The sequence below is a fragment of the Alligator sinensis genome, unplaced genomic scaffold (assembly GCF_000455745.1).
Source record: "Alligator sinensis unplaced genomic scaffold, ASM45574v1 scaffold1261_1, whole genome shotgun sequence".
NCBI lineage: Eukaryota > Metazoa > Chordata > Crocodylia > Alligatoridae > Alligator > Alligator sinensis.
In genome coordinates, this window is record NW_005842789.1 from 87712 (window position 1) to 108495 (window position 20784).

The window sequence follows — 20784 nt, forward strand, 5'->3', positions numbered from 1 at the left end:
TGCCTCCCCCCAACCCCACTTAAGCACACCCTGCTGCTGCAGCCTCCAGAATGGAGCTGTAAACCCCCAGGAACAGAGGATATTGCTGGAAGCATTTGAGTCAAGCTTCCCTTAAGGGTCAAACTCAGTGGTGGTATACATGAGAGGCAGCACAGTCCAGCTGAGATTGGCACTCCAGACACTCCTATTCCCAGCTTTGCCATTGACCTGCTTCCAGGTAACCCCTGGGCAAGTCACTCTTTTTCTGCCCCTCTGTTTCCCCATCCATGCTGTGTCCACTCAGCTGGTCAGTACTCTGAGGAGATACAAATCTACACAAGGCTTTTAAAAACGGAAGGATATTTTGAATTGGACCCTGGAGTGAATAAGGAACCAGAGGGCACTATGAGGAAGGGAGTACACAGTTGTTTATTGGATGAAACAGATAGTAGCATTTGGAATATCCTGTCTTCTCACATACAACATGCCACACCTTTTTCTTGGGAAGGCTGAATGAAGCAAAAGGATCTTTCCTTATAGCTAGGGAGCAGAGCCTGCTCATTGTTTTGCTCAGTCACATGCAGATTTTACTTTCACTTCTGCTCTTAACCAGCAGGAACTGTTGTTATCATATTTCTCATATATAATGAGCACCAGTTTCCATAAGCTGTTTTTTTGCGGGGGGAAAAGGGTGTATTGCATGCAGGAAAATGCAGTATCTTGGGGGGCAGGGGGGGGAGGGGTGGAACAGGGGACAGAGACTGGTTCCCTGCTGTCCCACAGATAGTGACCAGCTCAGGATGCGAATAGTTTGCACTAGTGCCAATGACTGTGGGAGGCATGAGATAATGGTGAACCAAACCCCTGACTCCTTTTTCTTCAGACTACAGGATGGCCCAAGGTCTGTAGAAAGGAGCTGCAATTAGAATCCCATTAAAATGGGGCCAGGGGCAGGCGGATGCTCTCACAGGACTGTACTGACAGAGCCTGTGCCGGAGGTGGAGAGAGACAAGGATGCTTGGACTGCTGCCCCTTGGGACTGTTGATAGCTCCCTCCTACCTCACCTGCTCAAGTTGGTGGAGAGCTGCAAGGTAGGTGGCCCACTGGTCTGTGTCAGGGGGTTCAGCTGCTGGGCAGCTGTAGCACCATTGAGATTCCCCAGGATCCCGTTGATGGGCATCTGCTGGCTTCCTGCCAGGCTCCCGATCAGGCCATCCACCATTGGCACAGAGGGCAGGCTGTGACTGCCTGCTGTGCCTCCTGCCAGCGTGTTTCCTGTCACCCTGGCCAAGCCGTTGACTTGCTGCTGCGGCTGCACCCCCGAGAGGGGCAGTGTGGCAGGGCTCTGCTGCAGTAATGGCAGGGGAGGAGGGGTGCTGTGGAACGAGAGGGAAGAGCTGCTTCTGCTGGGGCAGCCTGAGTGTGGATCCTGGAGGAGAGAGAGAAAAGGGAATGGGGGTGAGCACTGGAGGCCTGGGTGTTGGGTAACAGCAGCTCAGCAGTCAGGTGCTAAAGTTGAGTGAAGTGACCCACCATGGGTGGGGCATAGGAAGATGTTACATCTCCCATGTGCCTTGTTGGAAGTTGGCACATATATACCTGTTCTCTAGGGTTGCTGCTAGAATAACTCACCAGCCTTCTCTCCTCTGTCTCTGTGTCCTAGCCCAGTGTTTCTCAACCTTTTAAGCAGCAAGTACTCCCTCATTTCTGAAAATTTTAATAAGTACCCCAACACTCAATTTTCCAGGGGGATTTTATATTTAAAGACTAATGTGTGCTATATGTTGTAAGAAGGGCTGTACATATAAGGCCATGATATGACAGATGTCTGATCTGGTGTGGATAGGGTTGCCACCTTTTACACCGGGGGTGCACAACTCAAGTATGTACCTGGGCTAGAGGTGATGTTGCCTGAAGCTAGGAGCTCTGAATGCCAAATTATTACTGGGGAATTTACTGGGCACCAAATTTTTTGCCATGGTTTTGAGAGGAAAAGAGGGCGAGAGAGAGAGGAAAAGAGGGCAAGAAAGAGAGAGTGTTGGCATACCCATGTACCCCCTGCCTGTGTCTCACGTACCTCCAGGGGTACACATACCACAGGTTGAACAACTATGTCTTAGCCCATAGGTCCCTTTGCTATTTCAGCCCAAGGCTGTGCTCCTCATCACTGAACCTGCTAAGAAAACCACTCAAGAGGAAGAAACCCTAATGTTTAGGACTGAAGCAAGAGGGGTTGTCGCCTTTATTGTGGGCCAAAATAACAGACATCTGCCCCTGCAGCACTGGCAGTGATCACAGGATCATAGCGGGGAGTTTAAAGACCCTGGATAAGTAAGGAATGCATGAGAGAGAGAGAGAGAGAAAAAGAAAGAGAGAGAGAGAGTCATCAAGTGGCTGAGAGAGAATTCTGCCCCGCACTCCTCCCCTTTCTGCAACATGTCAGGGTGGGGGATTTTTTAAGTCTTCCTCAGAGCCATTGGGTTCTGGCTGCATCCAAGGCTGGGGATTTTGATTGGGGTCTGTCAGTGCTCCTGCTGGGACGTAATGCTGGAGGTTCCTGGCTAGAGGGTCTTTCCCCTCCACTCACAGTTACACCAATCACCATATTTAGGGTCAGGAAGGAATTTCACCCTATGGTCAGACTGGAATGAACTGTGGGGGTTTTTGTCTTCTTCTGGAGCAGGGGGCATAGTCCTTTACCTGGGATCTCTTGAGTGTATACTAACAACCTTTTACAGCAGCAGGATGTTAGCTGCCATGGTTCCCCTGCTTTACCTGTGGCATTTTAGGGTGTTAGGTCTTGTGTTGTGTCAGAGTTGATGGTAGTTTTACTAAGAGGTTAGATTATGGTTTGTTTGGGATGGTTTGGATAAAGCTGGTCCTGCCTCAGGCAGGGGGTTGGATTATATGACCTGTGGAGGTCCCTTCCAGCCCTACTTCTCTACGTTTCTGTTGCCCACTGTTTTGCCTACCTTTTTACTTAGTAAGCATGTAGTGCACAACCTTTAAAGAGACAGCACTTAGCACAGTTTGGGCTGAGGCCTGTAGGCCCCCACAAACCATTACCTATTTTCCTGCTTTCAGGGTGGCAGGAGTGGAGGGTGCTCCTCTGATTTAATCTATCAAAGCCCCTTCCCCACTCTAGGTTCTTGGAGTGCACTGTACCTCGGAGGAGGCGGAGAGGGAGTTTTCAATCCCAAAGCTGTTCTTACAGGGAGGGCTCTTGCTGATGCTCAGGGAGTCATTGGTGCACACTGTAAAGGAGAGATGGGATGATGAAGCGACAGGGACAGGCTCAGTGTTACCAGGGCCAGTGGCCTGATCCTGTGTGGGTTATGCACATCATGGCAGCAAAAAAATTCAATAAATTAGGAAGCCAGTTCTCCTCACTGCTCCCCCATCACTCTCCACCCCACACCCAAAAGGGGCTGCTGGTGGCAGCCTCTGAGGACACTATTAAGAAGTGACATAGAGGGTGTCCTCCCCATAGTCCCTTGATGCCTGAGGTGAGGCTGCTCTCTTACCAGTGGGAGGCAAGATGTACTGGGCCTGGCTGGCTGGGCCATTGCTGCTGGTCACCACTGGGAAGGGGACAGAGAGCTGGACGTTGAGGAGCTGCAGGCGCTCCTTCTTGGCTGTCAAGGTCATGATCTGCTCCTGCAACCGCTGGTTCTCCTTCTGCAAGGAGTGCAGAGCCTTGAGCATTTCCACAACTGCAGGAAGTAAAAACAGGAAGAAGGGCAGGATAAAGGCACTGTGGAGGGGGCAGGGGGGAGGGGGCATGGTTAGTGCTGACTGCACACACAGCAGAATGGTCCTGGAGAAGGAGGACCAAGCTGTGCCAGCCCCTCCCCAACTGCCCTCCTACTGTCCTTCCCACCTGTGCACAGATCAGTGCTTCTCTTCCTAAACCCCCCTACTCAGCTGGGCTAAGCCTGCAGCCTCCATGCCCCAACCACCTGCTCCCTCCCCTGCAGGCAGGGAAGGGCCCCAGCCCTTGTCATGACAGGCATGAAGCAGAAGCTGAGGACAGGTTCCTCTGGGCCTTCATCCCCATCTGGGAATCCCCCAGACAGTTCCCCTCCCTGCTCCCTACGTGGCTCACTGTTTACACCCGCTTCGCCATTGCCTTGCTTCTCCAGGAGCTGCTCAATGTTGGGGGTGGCCTGGGGCACGTTCTCCAGCTGCCCGCTGCTGCTGCAGGACACGGTCTGGTCGAAGAGGGTAGGGAGGCTGCTGATAGGGGACCTGGGGAGCAGCCCAGGAGATGGGCTGTCAGACACTGGGCACTGATCCCCCATCCCTCTCTAGTCCACACTAAGAGGGGTTGTCTCCATCCCTTCCCCCCATCTCCTATGTCTCCCAGTCTCTATCTATCTTACCCCCACCCAGCTCCTTTTTCCTGCAATGGAAAAGACAGTCCCCAGTCCTTCCCCCAAATCCTCTGTACTGCAGCAGAAGGGTCTGTCTCTGCCTCTCCTCAGCTCCTCTCCAAACCTCTCAGCCACTTTCAGTGCTGGGCAACCTTCACTCCCCTCATCCCCCACCCCACCTTATGCTGGAGGAGGTATCTCTGCCCCGTCCCACTCCCTGCCCACTATCCTCTGCACCACACCAGAATGCAGTTGCCTCCATTCCCTCCCCACCAGGATTTTCTCCGAGCCTGCAGACTTGGCTCATGTTTCCTCCACCATGCACTCCTAGCTGCAGCAGCACCCCAGCCCCTGCAGCATCAGAAAAGGACAACTGAAAGGCACTCACATAGAGGAGAGGCTTTCCTGTGGGGAGGTCCCTCGACAACCAAAACTGCAGTCTTCCAGATCAGGTTCTGGGAGAGGAAATAGAAAAAAAACAGGCAAGGCATTGCAAAAGGGTCCAAGCCCTTTCCTCTGCCGCCTGCCAAGGCAGGGGTTACCTACCAGCTTGTGCCAAAGGGCTGCCTGCCAGTGCTGCAGCCTCCACTAGATGGCAGCCAGCATTGAGTAGTTCCTCTCCACTGTCATTATATAACAGCTCCTCCTGCTTCTCCATCTGCGCAGATGCAACAGCCAGGGTGTTTTATAGTCTGGGGAGGAGGGAATGGTGCGCAAAGGCAGCAGGGTCTGTGCATTATACCCTGAAGACTGTGGATTGGCAATGCCCCCTCTCCAAACAGGCATGAGCAAGAAGCAAGATTCTGAGACAGGGCCAGGGCTATAGCTGGCATTGACTACACTGCTAAATCTGGGACAGCTGGTCATTTCTATGGTACTCGTGCCCCGCCTCTGCTCCAAAGAGCTTACAGCTTAGGCCACAGGTCAGCAACCTATGGCTCACAGGCTGGATCTGGCCTGCAGAACCATTGGATCCAGCCCATGGAACTGGAGCATCAGCAGGTTTTTGTGACAGGGCAGTCTTGGTGATGGGGGCTTTGTCTGTACTGTACTGTGCTGTGACCAGGCTGCTGGGAGCTTTCCCATGCTGAGCTGCAGCTGGGTGGCAGGGAGAAACAGTAGCACAAAAAAACAGCAGCATGGAGAAACAGCGATAGCAATGGCCTTGGACACAAACTGGCCCATTCCAGCCCATCACAGGAAAACACTGCCAGTCACTGGCTTCAGCTGTCCCTGTGGCTCTGGTCTCTCTCCAACCATCCATTAACTCACAAGGGGCACACAATTTCTTTACACTTCAATGTGTCAGGGAGGTTGTTGCAGTCTGGCATTGAAATGCTTGAATCAGTACTCTGAGGTTCCCTCTCCAGCACTGCAGCTGGTTTGCAATGTGAAAGTGTGTGCAACAGGGAGGATGACTTCCTTTATCCATACCAGGGGGACCAGACTTGCTTTGCAGGGCTTGGGAGCCTTAATTGTGTGCAAAATGCCCGGAAAGATTCAGAGCCAAGAGGAGTTGCTGAAACACACAACGTGAAGAGTCATCCTGTGCCAAATTTTCCTAAGACTCCAAGCTCAGATTTCACAGGACCCAGCAGTCCCTCCCCATTTTTCCTTAAGGGACCTCAGTAATTGGCCAGATTTTCGACAGTGTTTCAACTCCCTTTGTGATGCTGAGGGCCAGATTTTTCAAAACATCTCAATCTCTGGCTGTGCTGAGCTCTCTGGCAAATCCAGGCCTATCTCTGGGAGTCAGATACATTGAAAAGTCCTAGGCTGTGTGTATGGTGGTGTTTCTCTGACCCACAGAAAGCTCCCAGATTCCAAAGCAGAGCAGAGTGATTTGCCATTCACACTCTCTTCCCCACCCCCAGTGTCTGCCACTCAGCAAACACGCTTTCTCCAGCAGTCTGGTATGCGTCAGATGTTGTGACTAGAGACTGTGCCAGCTGGTCAATGTGCCCTCCCCTCTGCTTCTCACAATAAGAGGCATTTCCTTCCATGCAAGAATTCAGGAAGTTTCCTGCAGGGAACACTGCAGGGCAGTGGAGGTGGTATGATTTATAGCAGAGGCAGGCAATTATTTTGGGCAGAGGACTGCTTCCTGAGTTTTGGCAAGCCATCGAGAGCCGCATGACAGGCAGCCAGGGGCAGAAAAATATTAATTTTCTAAATTTTTTAGGGGCCCCACAGGCCGGATAGAATGGCCTGGTAGGTGGCATCCGGCCCGTGGGCCACATTTTGCCCACCCCTGATTTACAGGGCAATGCCCCAAGCAGGGCGTGAGTTACTGGCTATATCCTGCACTGCTGAGAAGTCAAAAATACAGCTGCTGTTGAGTCCAAGTAGGCACCAGCTCAGTGGTATTTCAGCTGAGAAGCTCATAGTACATATAGGATGGAAGAATTCCTTCCCCTCTATCCAGACAGGAATGTCTTGCTATTAGCCAAATTCAACTCTCTCCTTCTGTTCAGGGTAGCTACTTTTTGGAGGTCACTCTACAGCACCTGGAGATGCCTGAGCTATCAGAGGGAGCACTTTGCAAAGCTGCAGGAATGACAAGGAGATTCAGGGAGAGCTGCCAGAGAAGGCTGACAGGTCAAGCCCATCCCCAGGCAACAAAGTATTGAGGAGGCAGGATGGTGCAGTGATTCGGGTGTTAACTTAGGACTTGAAAGACTATAGTGTTTAAGTCTTTGCTCTGCTGAAAACTTCCTGTGTGAACTTGCCTTATTTAGCTTGCCTCAGTTTCTAATAACACAACTTTCTTGCTGCACAGGAGAAATGCTGTGGTGATGTGGACATTTAGAAACCTAACCCAGAGGGTGGAGCTGCTCTAAGATGGAGGCTTTAGACTTCTGTATCTGCAAGAAGCATGTGCTGCAACTTACCAGATCTTGACTGAGCAACACCAGAAGTTGAAATTACAGGTCAGATTTTAGAGAGAATTCAGTCCATTGGATACTCCTGAAAGTTTAGTTGTAAGCAATGAGTGTGCTGTCAGCAGTGGAGCTGGTATAAGCCCAGGTCTCCCATGTCCCAGTGCAGCATCTGAACCACAAGACTGTCCCCACAAAGCTAATCTTTACTTTCACTTCCTGTCCTCATACTAGAGTGGATGTGTGCCTTACGTACCTTTTCCTCTCCCCACCCACAGGACATTTACAGGATGTATCTTTTTCTAAAACTTTTCTTCCTTATCAACTCTAGACAGCCAAATGGTATGAGTACGGGCTGTTGTATTCAATTCTGGACACTGTGTCAATTATACCATTACACTCAGGTAGATAGAAGCGGCTACAAACATACATGGACATGAGCATCAAAACTGCATGCCATACACAGTTATATGTCCTCTCCACGAGCACATGCGTCTGGCCCAATTCATGAGGAAGCATGCACATCCTCACATGCACCACATTCAGCCATGCACTCTTGCACAAACCACTGGGCTTTGCACATGAGGGGCTGACTTTCAAAACGAGCTCAGGACCAGATTTTCCAGGGACCTTAACTGCAATGGCAGTCGGGTGGCCTGGCTAAATTCTCCCCAAGGGTTCAGCACCCAGCATGCCAGGCTCCTGAAAGTTCTGATCTAGAAGGGCAAGAAATTGTCACAACAAAGGCAAAGCAGCTGGAAATCAGGGGGAGGGAGGAGGGTGTTCTTCTTCGCATTGTGCTACTAACTAAGGACCAGGGCCCATTTGACTGGGGAAATGTATATAAATGTTTAAAGTTTTCTGTTCATAAACAGGAAGTTTTCCAAGGAAAACAAGCCTGTTTGGGAGAAGAAAAAAGGAGGAAAAAAGAAGAGACTGTTCTGAGTAGAAGGTCAAATCCAGGGCTGGAATATACATGTTTTCAATATGAAAACAGCAGTTTTTGTTGCATTTCATAGCCAGAGCTGAAGGGATATGAAACCATCCAATGAAAAGCAAAGGGAAGATCTTTTAGTGGGCTGGAGGGACCAATGGTGTGACTCAGTATGGCACTTCTTATATTCTTACAGGGCAAGGTATCGCCTGGCAAAATTGTCACTGGCGGTTGAAACAATGAAATGTGCTTGAATAAAAACATCCAGCAATGTTCACTAGTTTTGTGCAGCTCTAGTGCAGAGAACAAGGCACTATTTTTCTGCAAATGTTCAAGGTAAAAGGCATTTTTGCCTGGTGCTAGCACAAGTCCAAAGGCATGCAGGGTCTGCCTGCACTGTCCCTGTTGCTTTGGGAAGTACTGCTTTTGGGCATGTACCACCTGCCTATGTCCAGAAGTCAAGCTGCCCTTAGCTGCTCTGAACCACATCAGAGACAGAGATTGACAGCAACTACCTGGGACACCCCTGGAGTGGATCTTCTGGAGTTGGGATACAGGGGCAGGATCTGTGCTCAACAGTAGGCCCACTCAGGACAGATGGGGACAGGTGTAGATGTGCCAGCAGTCTGCCATGGATGAACCGGCAGGGTTGCTCTTGCCATAGGAATCCTCTACCCCCAGGACCTGCCAGCATCCCAGGCAAAGGCTCTTCTAATACTCAGATTGCCCTTTCTGACAGCATAAGCTACAAAAGCCATTACTCTAAACTGCTCAGGTTTCCCAGCACATGCCCTCTTGCCTCAAGCCCTTGGGATGGGAGCAAGCAAGGAGCGGACAAAAGGTTCAAACAGCAGATGCAGTTGTCTCGACTCTTCCAGGGTCCAAACTCTCTCCAAGGTCCAAACTCACATACCTTCCGATTCACGTACCTGCCCGGCTGCTTTCAGACTGGTTCAGGAGAGGGTTGATAGATAGCCCTGAGGTGAGGGGGCTGCCAAAAATGTGCGAGGTGGGGAGGCTGAAAGTGGATCCTGCCAAGGAGAACACCTGCATAGGGGAAATGAAGGAGGAAGAGAGACTTTGTTAAATAGCACAGGGAGACCAACCGTACATTCCTGTGCTGCCTCCAAGTTCGTAGAGCTGTTCTCCCTTTGGCAACACTTGCCTCACACCTAGTTCCCAGCGTATGGTCACACTTTATCCATCTTTGGTGCTTATATGCCCCACCTGGGGACATAGTGTCTGAGCACTTTCTGCAGTTGTCACATCCATGCTGCAGAATTAAGGCATGGTTGTAGCAGGTGGTAACAGCCCCATGCAAGCTTCATTTACTAGTACAGGTAACAACAGCGGTGAAGATGCAGTGACATGGGCTTTAGCACATACTAGAGTACAAACCTTCCAGGGAGCCTGTATGTGTTACTTTAGCTGACAGCATGTGTTACTGCATTTTCACCAGTACTGTTACACTTTTTTAATCCTCAGGCAGGGTAGTGCTCGTATCCATGCACAGGTAGGGGCTGAGAGACAGAGAAGCTAAGAGCCTGATTTTTAAGCATATGTAGGCTGTCACATCCAGTGAAATCAAGTAGCTTGGCCAAGGGTACACAAGAGGCCAGAGCAAGGAATTGAACCTATGGATTTTGAGTCCCAAGATACGGTACCAACCATAGGACTCTTCCAATCACAGACAGGGAAGGAAGGAGGAGGATCACCATCAGCAGCACTCCATGGAACAGAATTTCCACATCTGCTCATGTCCAAAATCAAGTGACCTGACCAAGATTACACAAGTCACCTGTGGCAGAGCAAGTGAGTTTAGCGGTCCTGAGTCCTAGGTTAGTATCTGTCCACAGGGCTGTCCTGTCTGACCACAGGTGGTCAACAGAAGGAGGAGTGTCATCAGCAGCACTCTGCTGAATCACCAGAATCAGAAAGATAGCTGGGGCCTTTTGAGCCATTCATGGAGTTGGGGTGCAGGAAGTGAGGTCTCCCTCATGTTCAGGAATCATGTGGCAACCTCCCTCCCCTCTGGAGGAAGGGCCATATATCCTCTTCAACACTGCTCCTAACTGCAAGGCCACCAGTGCCTCCCAGGCTTGCATTACATTGCCAGGCTATGGGGCCAGCCCAAACTCTAACTCTTGCTGTGTGTTCCAGTCCCAGTGCCCTTACCTGGGTGGTGGAGACAGAGGAAGAGGAGGAGGCCGGGATGGTACTGGCAAAGGGAGAGCGGTTGAGCTGTGGGAGAGATGAGGTGCCCTGGTGTGCCAGGAGGCTGGAGGAGAGTGGGGTGCTGCATACAGCTCGGAGCACCCCACCCCCATGAGAAATGGGGTCCTTGTTACTGGTGTAGATCCCTGCATGGAAGAGAGGATAACATATTGGAGAGCTCACTGCTGGGCAGTCAGAACTGAAAGATCAGAAGATCACTTTGTTTGCCCTCCCATATAACACAGGCCTTAGGATTTCACTCATTGACCCTATATCAAGGCCTGCAACATTCATTGCACTAAAGCAGCGGGGGTGAACCTATTTGACAGGTGTGCCAAAAATTAGCCCCGCACCCTCCCCAAATGCCACTCTGATCCCTTTTCCCTACTCAATCTGCTGCTCTGCTTTTTGCCTCTGCCCTATCTGCCACTATGCTGCCCCCCTTATCTGCCCTGTGCCACACAGAGGCTGCCTGTGCCACTTGTGTCACTCATGCTGCAGGTTGGCCCCCCCTGACTAAGGCATCTTCCAGAGATGCCAGGTTAGTAGGCGCAGCTACAGCAAGCTACACTGGTATGACGTGTTCTGTACATTCCAGAGCTGCCCTACTTTAGACCTGAAAACTCCATTCAAACTGGGGGGGGGGGGGGGGGGGGGGGGCTGTTTTGGAGGGCTTTTTCTCTAATTGTTAGTATGTACTGTTGAATATCCTTCAGAGTACAAACATCAGTCCCAAATTCCCTTAATGGTACAGATGGGCTCTAGGATACTGGGTGAGATGATTAAGAGATCCAGAGAAATGACTGGAGGATGTTGCGATGCCAAAGCCACTGCCGCCAGCTCTTCCTCAGCTTATACCTATGAGGTGACTGTCCAAGTGGGACAGCTCACTGTTAAGACTTCCACCCAGGTCCTGGTTTGGTGCTGTGGAGACCGTGGCTTGCAGGCTCCTTCCAGTGACACCCAGGTTGGGGAGCATCTGCCATGTGAGCCATACCTCCTGGTGCTGTTCCTCAGGGAGCAGGCAAAAGAGCAACAGGAGGAAGTGGCAAGGCTCCAAAGCATCCTCCACCATGAGGACTTAATTGATTCGATGGTGGAGGAGACCTCTAGGACTGTGGAGGAAGGACTGAGGCAGCACTAGAGAAGGAAGAGGACATGGACTCCCAAGAATGTGGAAGCTGGAAGCTTCTGACCTCTGGCTGCAAACACAAGTCTTCATCTCCACCTGCAGTGGTTTTCCTGGAGAACAAATAGGAAGCTCTAGCAACAGAGGAGGAGCAGGAGCATGTTGTTGGTGGAAGAGGCCAAGCCAGGCATCCCTAAGGTTGGGACAATTGAGACCACTGCCACTAAGAGGAAGCGATGGGTGGTGGTGGTTGGAGACTCCCTTCTGTGGGGTATGAAGGCATCCATCTGGTGTCCTAACCTGTTGTTTCGGGAGGTCTGCTGATTGCCCGAAACCCAGATCCAAGATGTCACAGAAGGATTACTGAGACTCATCTGGCCCTCTGATTACTACCCCATGTTGCTCATCCATGTGAGCATCAATGAAACTGCTAGGGGTGACCCTGAGCAGATCAAATGTGACTACAGGGCTCTGGGTGCAAGGGTGAAAGGAACAGGGGCTCAGGTGGTGTTCTCTTCAATCTTTCTGGTCAAGAGGAAGGACCCAGGCAGGAGCAGACACATCCTGCATATCAATGCGTGGTTGCACAGATGGTGTCACCTGCAGGGCTTTGGCTTCTATGACCATGGGATGTTGTTCCAAGAAGAAGGATTGCTAGGAAGAGATGGAATCCACCTGACAAAGACAGGGAAGAGCATCTTCAAGACAGGCTCACTAACCTGGTGAGGTGGGCTTTAAACTAGGTTTGCCGGGGGATATAGACCAAAGCCCTGAGGTAAGTGGGTAAGTGGGTGACCTGGAGGGAGCACAAGCAGGAGGGGACAACAGGGGAGGCCTTCTCATTCTCCTGAGAAAGTAGGGCAATTGGCTAATTACCTCAGGTGCCTGTACACGAATGCACAGAGCCTGGAAAACAAGCAAGAAGAACTGGAAGTCCTTGCACAGTCACGGAACTATGACATAACTGCAATAACAGAGACATGGTGGGATAGCTCACATGACTAGAGCACTGTCATGGATGGTGTAACAGAGCACAAGTTGTGTTCTGTTACTCACAGGGGCATGGGAGCAGCAGAGCAGCCTGCAGGTGGCTGCACTCCCAATCAGGTACAACTGCCTGACTGGGAACAGGGCCCAGCTGCTGCTGATAAAAGCAGGCCTTGAGCTGTGGAGCCAGCAGTTTGCTGCTAGCAGCCAAGGGGAGAATATCACCTGGCTGGAGATGCTGCTCATACCTTGGAGGTACAGGGCAGGAACTATGGGGATAGCAGGAGGTTCCTGGTCCTGGGGCATGACCTAAAACTACACCTGGCTGGGGCTGGATGGTGTGGTGGGACTGCCGGTGGTGGGGCAGTCTCCAGGAAATGCCACACCTGTGCCTAGTGAAGGGTGAGTATGGGGTGCCAGAAAGCCTCAGCCCCCCGCTGTCATGGAGAAGAAAGGCTAGGGGAGCACACCCCAAAGACAGAGCAAGGGCCCAGGCTTACACTGAGGCTTGAGGCAGGGCCCAGGTTGTGTGAAGGGACCTGAGGCAGAGCCCAGGCTCACAGCAAGTCCTGAGATGTATGAAGGAGTTGGGTGTGAGGCTCCAGGGAGGTGGGGCCCCAAGACCATGAAGGAGCTGGGTGTGAAGCTCCTGGGGCAAGGGGATTGTGGCCCAGTGTTGGCCAGGGGATGAGGCCCCATGGGAGCAAAAGGGGACCAAGATGGTCCCAAGCCAGGCAGGGAGCCCAAGGAAAGGGAGGGGCTAGGAGCCCTGAGTAAATGAGATTGTGAGCCCAGTGTTGGGGCATGGGAGTGAGAGTCCCAATGTAAGGCACTGGAGTGCGAGTCCTAGTGTGAGGACACTGGATTATAGAACAGGTGTTAGGCTATGTATGCTAAGGCCGGGGGTGAGGCCATGGATGCCATCTGCAAGGCATGGGACATGGTATAAGGGTAGGTTTGGAGCTGTGTATAGGTCTTTGACATCAGGGCAAGTAACTGGGCAGCCTCCTGCCTTGTTATCAACTTTATTTTGTTTTCATTGAAGGTGTGGCAGGAGGGGTAGGTGGCCAGTTAGCCCTGAAACAAGTGGGCGGGCCAACGATCAGACCAGCCCTGGGATGCCCACTTATTATAGATGGGTACAAACTGTTTAAGAAGGACAGGAGGGGACACGAGGAGGAGGAGTTGCTTTTTATGTAAAAGAGCTGCATAACTGCTCAGAGCTCCAGTATGAAATGGGAGACAAGCCTGTTGAAAGTCTTTGCGTTAGGGTCAGAGGGGAGAAAAAAAAGGGTGATACCAAGGTGGATGTCTGCTTTAGACCACCATACCAGGAGGAAGTGGTGGATAATGCTTTCTTCAAACAGTCAACAGGAGTTTCCTGATCACAGGCTCTGGTTCTCATGGGGGACTTCAATCACCCTGACATCTGCTGCGAGGGCAATCCAGCAGTGCGCAGGCAATCTAGGAAGGTTTTGGAGAGTATTGAGGAGAACTTCCTGGTGCAAGTGCTGGAGTGGCCAACAAGGGGCCATGCTCTTCTTGATCTGCTGCTCACAAACAGGGAAGAATTGGTGGGGAACGTAGTAGTGGATGGCAACTTGGGCAGCAGTGACCAAGGGATGACTGAGTTCAGGATCCTGAGGGAAGGAAGGAAGGACAACAGCAGAGTAAGGACCCTGAAGAGTAAGGGCTTCACTAAAGAAGACTTTGTCACACTTGGAGAACTCATAAGCAGGGAACTCCTCTTGGAAGTCAGCCTGAGGGAGAGGAGTCCAGGAGAGCTGGCTATATTTTAAAGAAACCTTACTGAGAGTTCAGAAACAAACCATCCCGATGTGCAGGAAGACTAGCAAGTATGGCAGAAGACCAGCTTGGCTTAGCAGGGAACTTTTCCATGAGTTAAAACACAAAAAGGAAGCTTATAAGAAGTGGAAACTTGGACAAATGATTAGTGAGGTGTGTAACAGTATTGCTCGGACATGCAGGGATGAAACCAGGAAGCTCAAAGCACAATTGGAGCAGTGGATGTGATATACCTTGATTTTAGCAAGGTTTTTGATACTGTCTTCCACAATGTTATTGCCAGCAAGCTAAGGAAGTCCAGGTTGGATGAATGGACTGTAAGGTGGATAAAAAACTGGCTGGATTGTCAGGCTCAAAGGGTAGTAATCAATGGCTCAATGTGTAGCTGGTGGCCAGTATCAAGTGGAGTGCCCCAGGGATCGGTCCTCAGGCCCGTTTTGTTCAATACTTTCATTAATCATCTGGAATATGGGGTGGAGGGCACCCTCAGAAAATCTGCAGATAACACGAAGCTGGGGTAAGTAGTAGATATGTGGGAGGGTAGGGCTAGGACTCAGAGAGACCTCAACAAATTGAAGGACTGGGCCAAAAGAAATCTCATGAGGTTAAAAAAGGACAAGCGCAAAGTCCTGCAGTTAGGATGGAACAATCCCATGCACTGGTACAGGATGAGGACTGACTGGCTAAGCAGCAGCTCTGAAGAAAAGGACCTGGGGGTTACAGTGGACAGTAAGCTGAGTATGAGCCTACAGTGTGCCATTGTTGCCAAGAAGGCAAATGGCATACTGGGCTGCATTAGTAGCAGCACTGCCAGCAGATTCAGGGAAGCAATTATTTCTCTCTATTCAGCACTGATGAGGCCACAGCTGGAGTACTGTATCCAGTTTTGGGCCCCCTGCTACAGAAAGGATGTAGACAAATTGGAGAGAGTCCAGTGGAGGATAACATAAATGGTGAGAGGCACATGACTTCTGGGGAGAGGCTGAGGAAACTGGGCTTATTGAGCCTGGAGAAGAGAGAACTGAGGGGGGATTTAATAGCAGCCTTCAACTACCTGAAAGGGGGTCCGAAAGAGGATGGAGCTGGACTGTTCTCTGTGCTGGCAGATGACAGAACAAGGAGTAATGGTCTCTAGTTGTTAGATATTAAGAACAATTTCTCCTTATGAGGATAGTAAAACTCTGGAACAGGTTACCCAGAGCGGTTGTGGAATTTCCATTCTTGGAGGTTTTTAAGACCTGGCCAGACAAAACCTTGGTTGGGATGATATACAGTAGACCCCCAACATACGCGATTCCAACTTATGTGCGTCTCGCGTTTATGCAATTTTTTTTTTTATTAGGGTCTGGACTGGAAAATGCCCCTTGAGATGCGCGAATGACGTGCATATACACACACGCTCGTGAGATTCACATATATACGCGAACACTTCACAAGATTTGCAGGCAGAATCAAGCGGAGCTGTGCCACCATTGTGGTAGCGGCATCTCAAGATGCGTAGGTGAGATGCTAGACGCGCTTCCTAAAGGTGATTCTGCTGAGGAAAAGGGGAAAAAAATGCTATGACTAAGGTATGTCTGGGGTACGCAACCCCTCACTATGCTATTATTTCCTATGGGGAGAGTTACACAAAATCCCCCCGGAATGCAATACTCATGTAAATCGGGGGTCTACTGTAGTTGGGAATGGTCCCGCTTTGAGCAGGGGGTTGGACCCGCTGAGGTCCCTTCCAACCCTAATTTTCAATGATTTTTATATTGGAAATAAAAAAAAAAAAGGTCTTTCTGATGCTTGGACTAGAACCCTTTGTATTCCAGATTAACCGGGGGAAATTGACTCCATAAAGCAGCCTTTTCCAATGGTTCACACTCTGTTTTGCACTGGAGCCTGAAGTTTGAGTATCTGCAGACTTTTCATGTCTCCACTGTAAGGATCTCATCTTACCCTGATTTTTCAAAAGGCACTGAGTGATCACTCACACCTCCAACCAATTCCGCCGGATCTGGGACCGCTCAGCTCTTCTGAAATAGCAGGCCTGAAATGTCTCTACCTCAGCTTTCCAAAAATTGAAACACCATAAAAAAAGAAAAGAAAAAGGAAGAAAAAAAAAAAAAAGAGTGGCTACGTGAAAAACTGTGACCCAAGTGTGCCATCCCACTGGGCACGGAGCGCCCCCAGCTGAGGCCCGGACTGCTGAACATCACAGCGGAGGCATGTCACATCTCCCAGGGAGGAGCCGATGAGTCCAAAAATGGAAGGGAGGGGAAAAAACTTTTGGCTGATACTGCATGGTCACATAGAGTTTGCCTTGGTATTTTGGGACCCTGCATGCAACGAACAAAGGAGCCCTTTCAGGCTTGGGAACCCAGAACAGGAGGGAGACTTTTCTCTGAGGAGGGCAAAGCCTTCTGCTGCCTCACAACACTCCTATTATGCATCTAGACAAGGAAACTGAGGCACAGAGCAGTGAAGCAACTTGTGGTGAAGGAAGAACAGCAGAGGATGGATCTGTCCGGACAGACCCAGCATAAAGACTCTGGACCATAAATGCAGGACACTGGGCAAGACATGTTGGGGCTGCAACAACAGGGCGGTTTTTCCTTTCTTATGCCTGGAGGCACAGATCAGTGGAGGAGAACCCTGGAGTCCTATGCGCTGCTGCTGTCTCTAACCACTCAACCATATGCCCTCAAAAGTGAGCCAGCCTGCTCTGCAGCTGATCCCCAGGCAGCAAGGTGCTGTGAGATCAAGAGGAAGGAAAGGTGAGGAACTGACAGCTGAGGGAGAGGCCCTGTCTGATTTCCCCAGCCACTCAGGCATGCAGCAGGCAGCACTGCCTAAGGCCCAGATTCTCCCCAGTCCCTGCCAACATCCTCTTGGAGGAGGAGGGGAGGAGAGTGGGAGAATAAGCACGTAAGAAAAGGGAACCTGGCAGCAATTCTCCCCTCTTTGAAACGTCTCTTTGTTGTTCCAAGGGGAGGAGAAAAATACGGCCCCACAGTTACGCCGGCATGCCTGTGGAAGCTGCTGATTCCTAGCCACTTCTCCATCCCCCCTACTCCAGCACAGATCTAACGGGCCACAGCTCCCAGACACTTTGCAACCAAATTACACCCCCACCCTCTAATTTGACCTAAATAGGAGCATCTGCAAACAACCCACAATAGACTCATGACAAGCTCTGCTGCCAGAACAGTGTCAAACCCCAGCAGTATAGCGCCAGGCTCCTCCTCCTGCCTTTTTGCCTTAACTCTTTCCTGCCAAGCTATGGCACCTCTGCTCTTCACTCTGGCAGGCAGGGTTGTTTAGGTGGGAAGGATGACTTGGGCCTCGCTGACCCAAAACAGTGGAACCTCTTGACCTCAACCAGCATAATTAAAGGGGCACAACCCACTCCTCAGGGAGTACTGGGCTGTATTTGCAACAAGGGAGATTTAGGCTGAATATTGGGAAGAACTTCTTCCCTATCAGGCTAGTTACATACTGGACAGATTCCCCAGGGTGGTTGGGGAGTCTCTGCCATTGGACAGTCTTAAGTGCAGGTCAGATGAACACTTGTCTGGGATGGTCTAGACAGAGATTATCCTGCTTTGGGCATGGGGTTGGATGTGATGGCCTCTTGAGGTCCCTTCCAGCCCTGTTTTTCTATGGACATAGTTATATTGGTATGAAGGTATTTCTGCCAGCATTATCCCCAAAAAGGAAGAAAACCCCAGCTATATTAGCATGTCAAGGCTCTACCAGACCCGTTCAACTGGCAAAACCAAATCCTACCCCAAACCAAATGGATACAGTGGTATTAAAAACCGTCTCAGATCATGGCTTAGTTTCTGGCCTTGAGAATAAGCAGGACAGGTATTCACTTATTAAGAATTGGCTTCCTTTTAAAAAGCGAGATAAAATTAGAACCATTTATCGGCCTTCCCCATATGGGACCCAGATTTCAGCACCCTCTGGTTTTGATTGTGCAAATCCACCCCCTCCTCTCCTGAACCAGCCTGGTTGCTCCTTTGTTTTTGAGCTAGGGTCAGGTTAAGTTTTATGGCACCTGTGCAAACAGTGGGTAAAATGCCCACTTGGGATGGACTTACAGCACAGCTCCCAGGAAAGAGAACCTGCCCTGGACCTTGGAATGGATTCTAGGGCATGGACAGGATGGCCAGAAGGTGGGAAGAGACCCAAAGTAGATTCAAGGCATAGCATGCCAAAAGGAGAAAAACCTGGAACTGCGACAGGTTTGGGCAGCAGCCAAATGCCTTGGTAAGGAAGGGGCTCATTTGTTTTGTGCAATGGACAGGCAAGACCAAGAGGTGGGATCCTGCAGGGAACATACCTGAACCCAGCAGCGGGGACTCTAGGCTGAGACTGGGCAGGCTCCCTGTGTGGCTGAAGGAGCGGGATGAGTTGCCAATGCTAGCGCTGACCAGGGAGCCCCCAGAGAAGGGGGAGGCAGAGGTAGCAGTGGACCCAGCCAGCTGGGCCCCCAGGACCTCCTTGCTCTTGCCGCCTTTTGGCCGACCAGGCCCATGCTTGTTTTTCTTGCTGGCCTTGTGCTTCTTCTCCTTCAGCACCTCCCCATCCTCGATGCTGAGGGACGGCATGCGCTTATGGCTGCTGCTGCCACCATTGCCACTGCTGCCGCTGCCTCCTGAGGGGCCACTGACTGGATTCGAGGCCTTGTAGTCCACAGGGGAGGTGTCCCGGCCCCTCTGCTGGCTCACAGCCGAGGTGGAGAAACGCATGATGGAGCCAAAGCCAGAGAAGATCACCTTCTGCTCGAAGACGTCCCCCTTCTGCCCTTCATAGAGTGGGGAGCAGTGGGAAGAGGAGGAGGAGGAGACGGGCTTCCGGTACTTTTCCTCCTCCTGCTCTAGCTTAGGGAATGTCACAAAGTCCTGGGAGCACTGCAAAGAGCTGCACGAAGTGCCTAGGGAGAGCAGAGAGGAAAGAGGTGGTGGGACTCACCATAGCAGCGATTCAGCCCCTCAGGGCAGCCACAGCAGGGGTAGAAAAATATATGGTCATCCCACTGGTCCTGGGAAGAATCTGGCCAGGTTAAAGTTGGACCCAGACCCCATAAAACTCCAATCTGAAGCTCAGAAGACTGCAGATGCTGGGCTTTAGTTCAGGTCCATCCCCAGGGCTGCCGAAAGCCTAAGGCTCAGACACACAGACTAAAGAAGGGAGGGCAGGTACTGCACATGCTGCCTCTGAGCAGTATCCCTTCCCCTCCACCCGTTATTCTGATACAGCATCTTCCTTTCCTTGTAGTGCGGACCGCAGAGGGACTCCAACTCACATCTGGACCTGCTTATCCCCTCCCACATGGAGTTAATCCCAGTAAGACTGCCTTTCCCTGGTGAGACCAAATGGGGTTATATAAAGAGTAATGAAACTTCCTGACCTCTCCAGGAGGTGGTTCACTAGTGTTACAGAGAGTACAGAAACTAAGGAACTGGGAGAAATAAAGCCACTTCACTGAAGTAATGCAGTGAGTCAGCAGCAAAGCTGCAAATTGAAGCCCAGCATCCTGACTCCCTGCTGCTGGCTAAAGTTGAGACCCTTTATTTTCTAAGGTGATATATTTTAGCCGGGTGCCTGCAAAGGCAGGAGCAGCTAGGACATTTGTACTAAGAAAGCATCAGCAGCCAATGCTTGGGAATTTAATAAGTGGGTCTGAATTCCTTCATGGCTGCAATCTGTTCCACCTGCCCTGTTGGAGGGACAGGTTTGGTTCCAGTCAGCCCCACAAAGGGGACTTCATAGGGTCAGACTTCTTCACTGACGTCAATCAAGTTTTGCAGAGGGCCAACAACTCCATGAGTATGCTTCTCTCCACACAGTTTATCTGTTAGATGGGAGACACTTCCCAGCACTTTGTCTTGGGAGCTATCCTTGCTCCTTTTGCTAGTGTCATAAAAAATTTCTCACTTTTCTCCTCCCTCCCTGGGTCTCCCCTCCTTTCTCTTCTCCCTGCCATCCATCCATTACCTGCAGGCTGGAACGTCCCGCTGGAGGCGGCCGAGCTGAAGCCAGTTGAGCTTTTTCCACTTCCCGTCTTCTTCCCTTTGTGGCTGGTGCCATGGCTTGAGGATTTCTTGCCTTTCACCTCTGATCTGCTGCCCTCAGAGCTCTCCTTATTACCCTCATGGTGGCTGGTGGAGCTCTGGAAAGGGAATAAGCAGAGGGTAGTGCAGTCAGTCCCAATGTGTATGTTTCAGCTCACTCTTGGTTGATTTTCCCCTTAAGACAAATAATTCTAATGAATGGTCCTGGTATAACCCAGGGCCAGGTTATTCTCCTCCTACATGCCCTCAACACATTCAATGGAGGGAAAAAGCAATATTTTTAAATGCCAGCTGTTTTGGGGGCACTGGACTTGAGACCCCTAGGCTCTCCATAGTTTCAGCTCCCATTGACTTCAACTGGGTGATGTCTAGCTAAGCATCAGTCTGCCTTGCATGCTAATCAGGACTGTCTCA

The 20784-nt window shown here is 50.9% G+C and overlaps 1 protein-coding gene and 1 long non-coding RNA gene across 10 annotated transcripts in view; one reads left to right on the forward strand and one right to left on the reverse strand.

Annotated features, from left to right (window-relative positions):
* Positions 1–20784, reverse strand: part of MLLT6 (MLLT6, PHD finger containing) — a 99562-nt gene that overhangs the window by 18085 nt on the left and 60693 nt on the right. For 7 of the 9 annotated variants that reach the window (XM_025191127.1, XM_025191125.1, XM_025191124.1 and 4 more), the window contains 9 exons: positions 20294–20468; positions 18636–19229; positions 10342–10526; positions 9096–9213; positions 4742–4808; positions 4086–4228; positions 3505–3693; positions 3146–3234; positions 1045–1409 (listed from right to left, as the gene is read on the reverse strand). In XM_025191127.1, coding sequence (XP_025046912.1) covers positions 1045–1409; positions 3146–3234; positions 3505–3693; positions 4086–4228; positions 4742–4808; positions 9096–9213; positions 10342–10526; positions 18636–19229; positions 20294–20468 — 1925 coding nt within the window. The remainder of the gene's footprint in view (positions 1–1044; positions 1410–3145; positions 3235–3504; positions 3694–4085; positions 4229–4741; positions 4809–9095; positions 9214–10341; positions 10527–18635; positions 19230–20293; positions 20469–20784) is intronic. The other 2 variants (XM_025191126.1, XR_003091674.1) reach the window with 2 other exon arrangements.
* On the forward strand, positions 15469–20282 carry LOC102372679. Its single transcript, XR_325093.3, has 3 exons — positions 15469–15873; positions 16120–17064; positions 19574–20282. It is a non-coding gene; the product is annotated as an uncharacterized LOC102372679 (long non-coding RNA).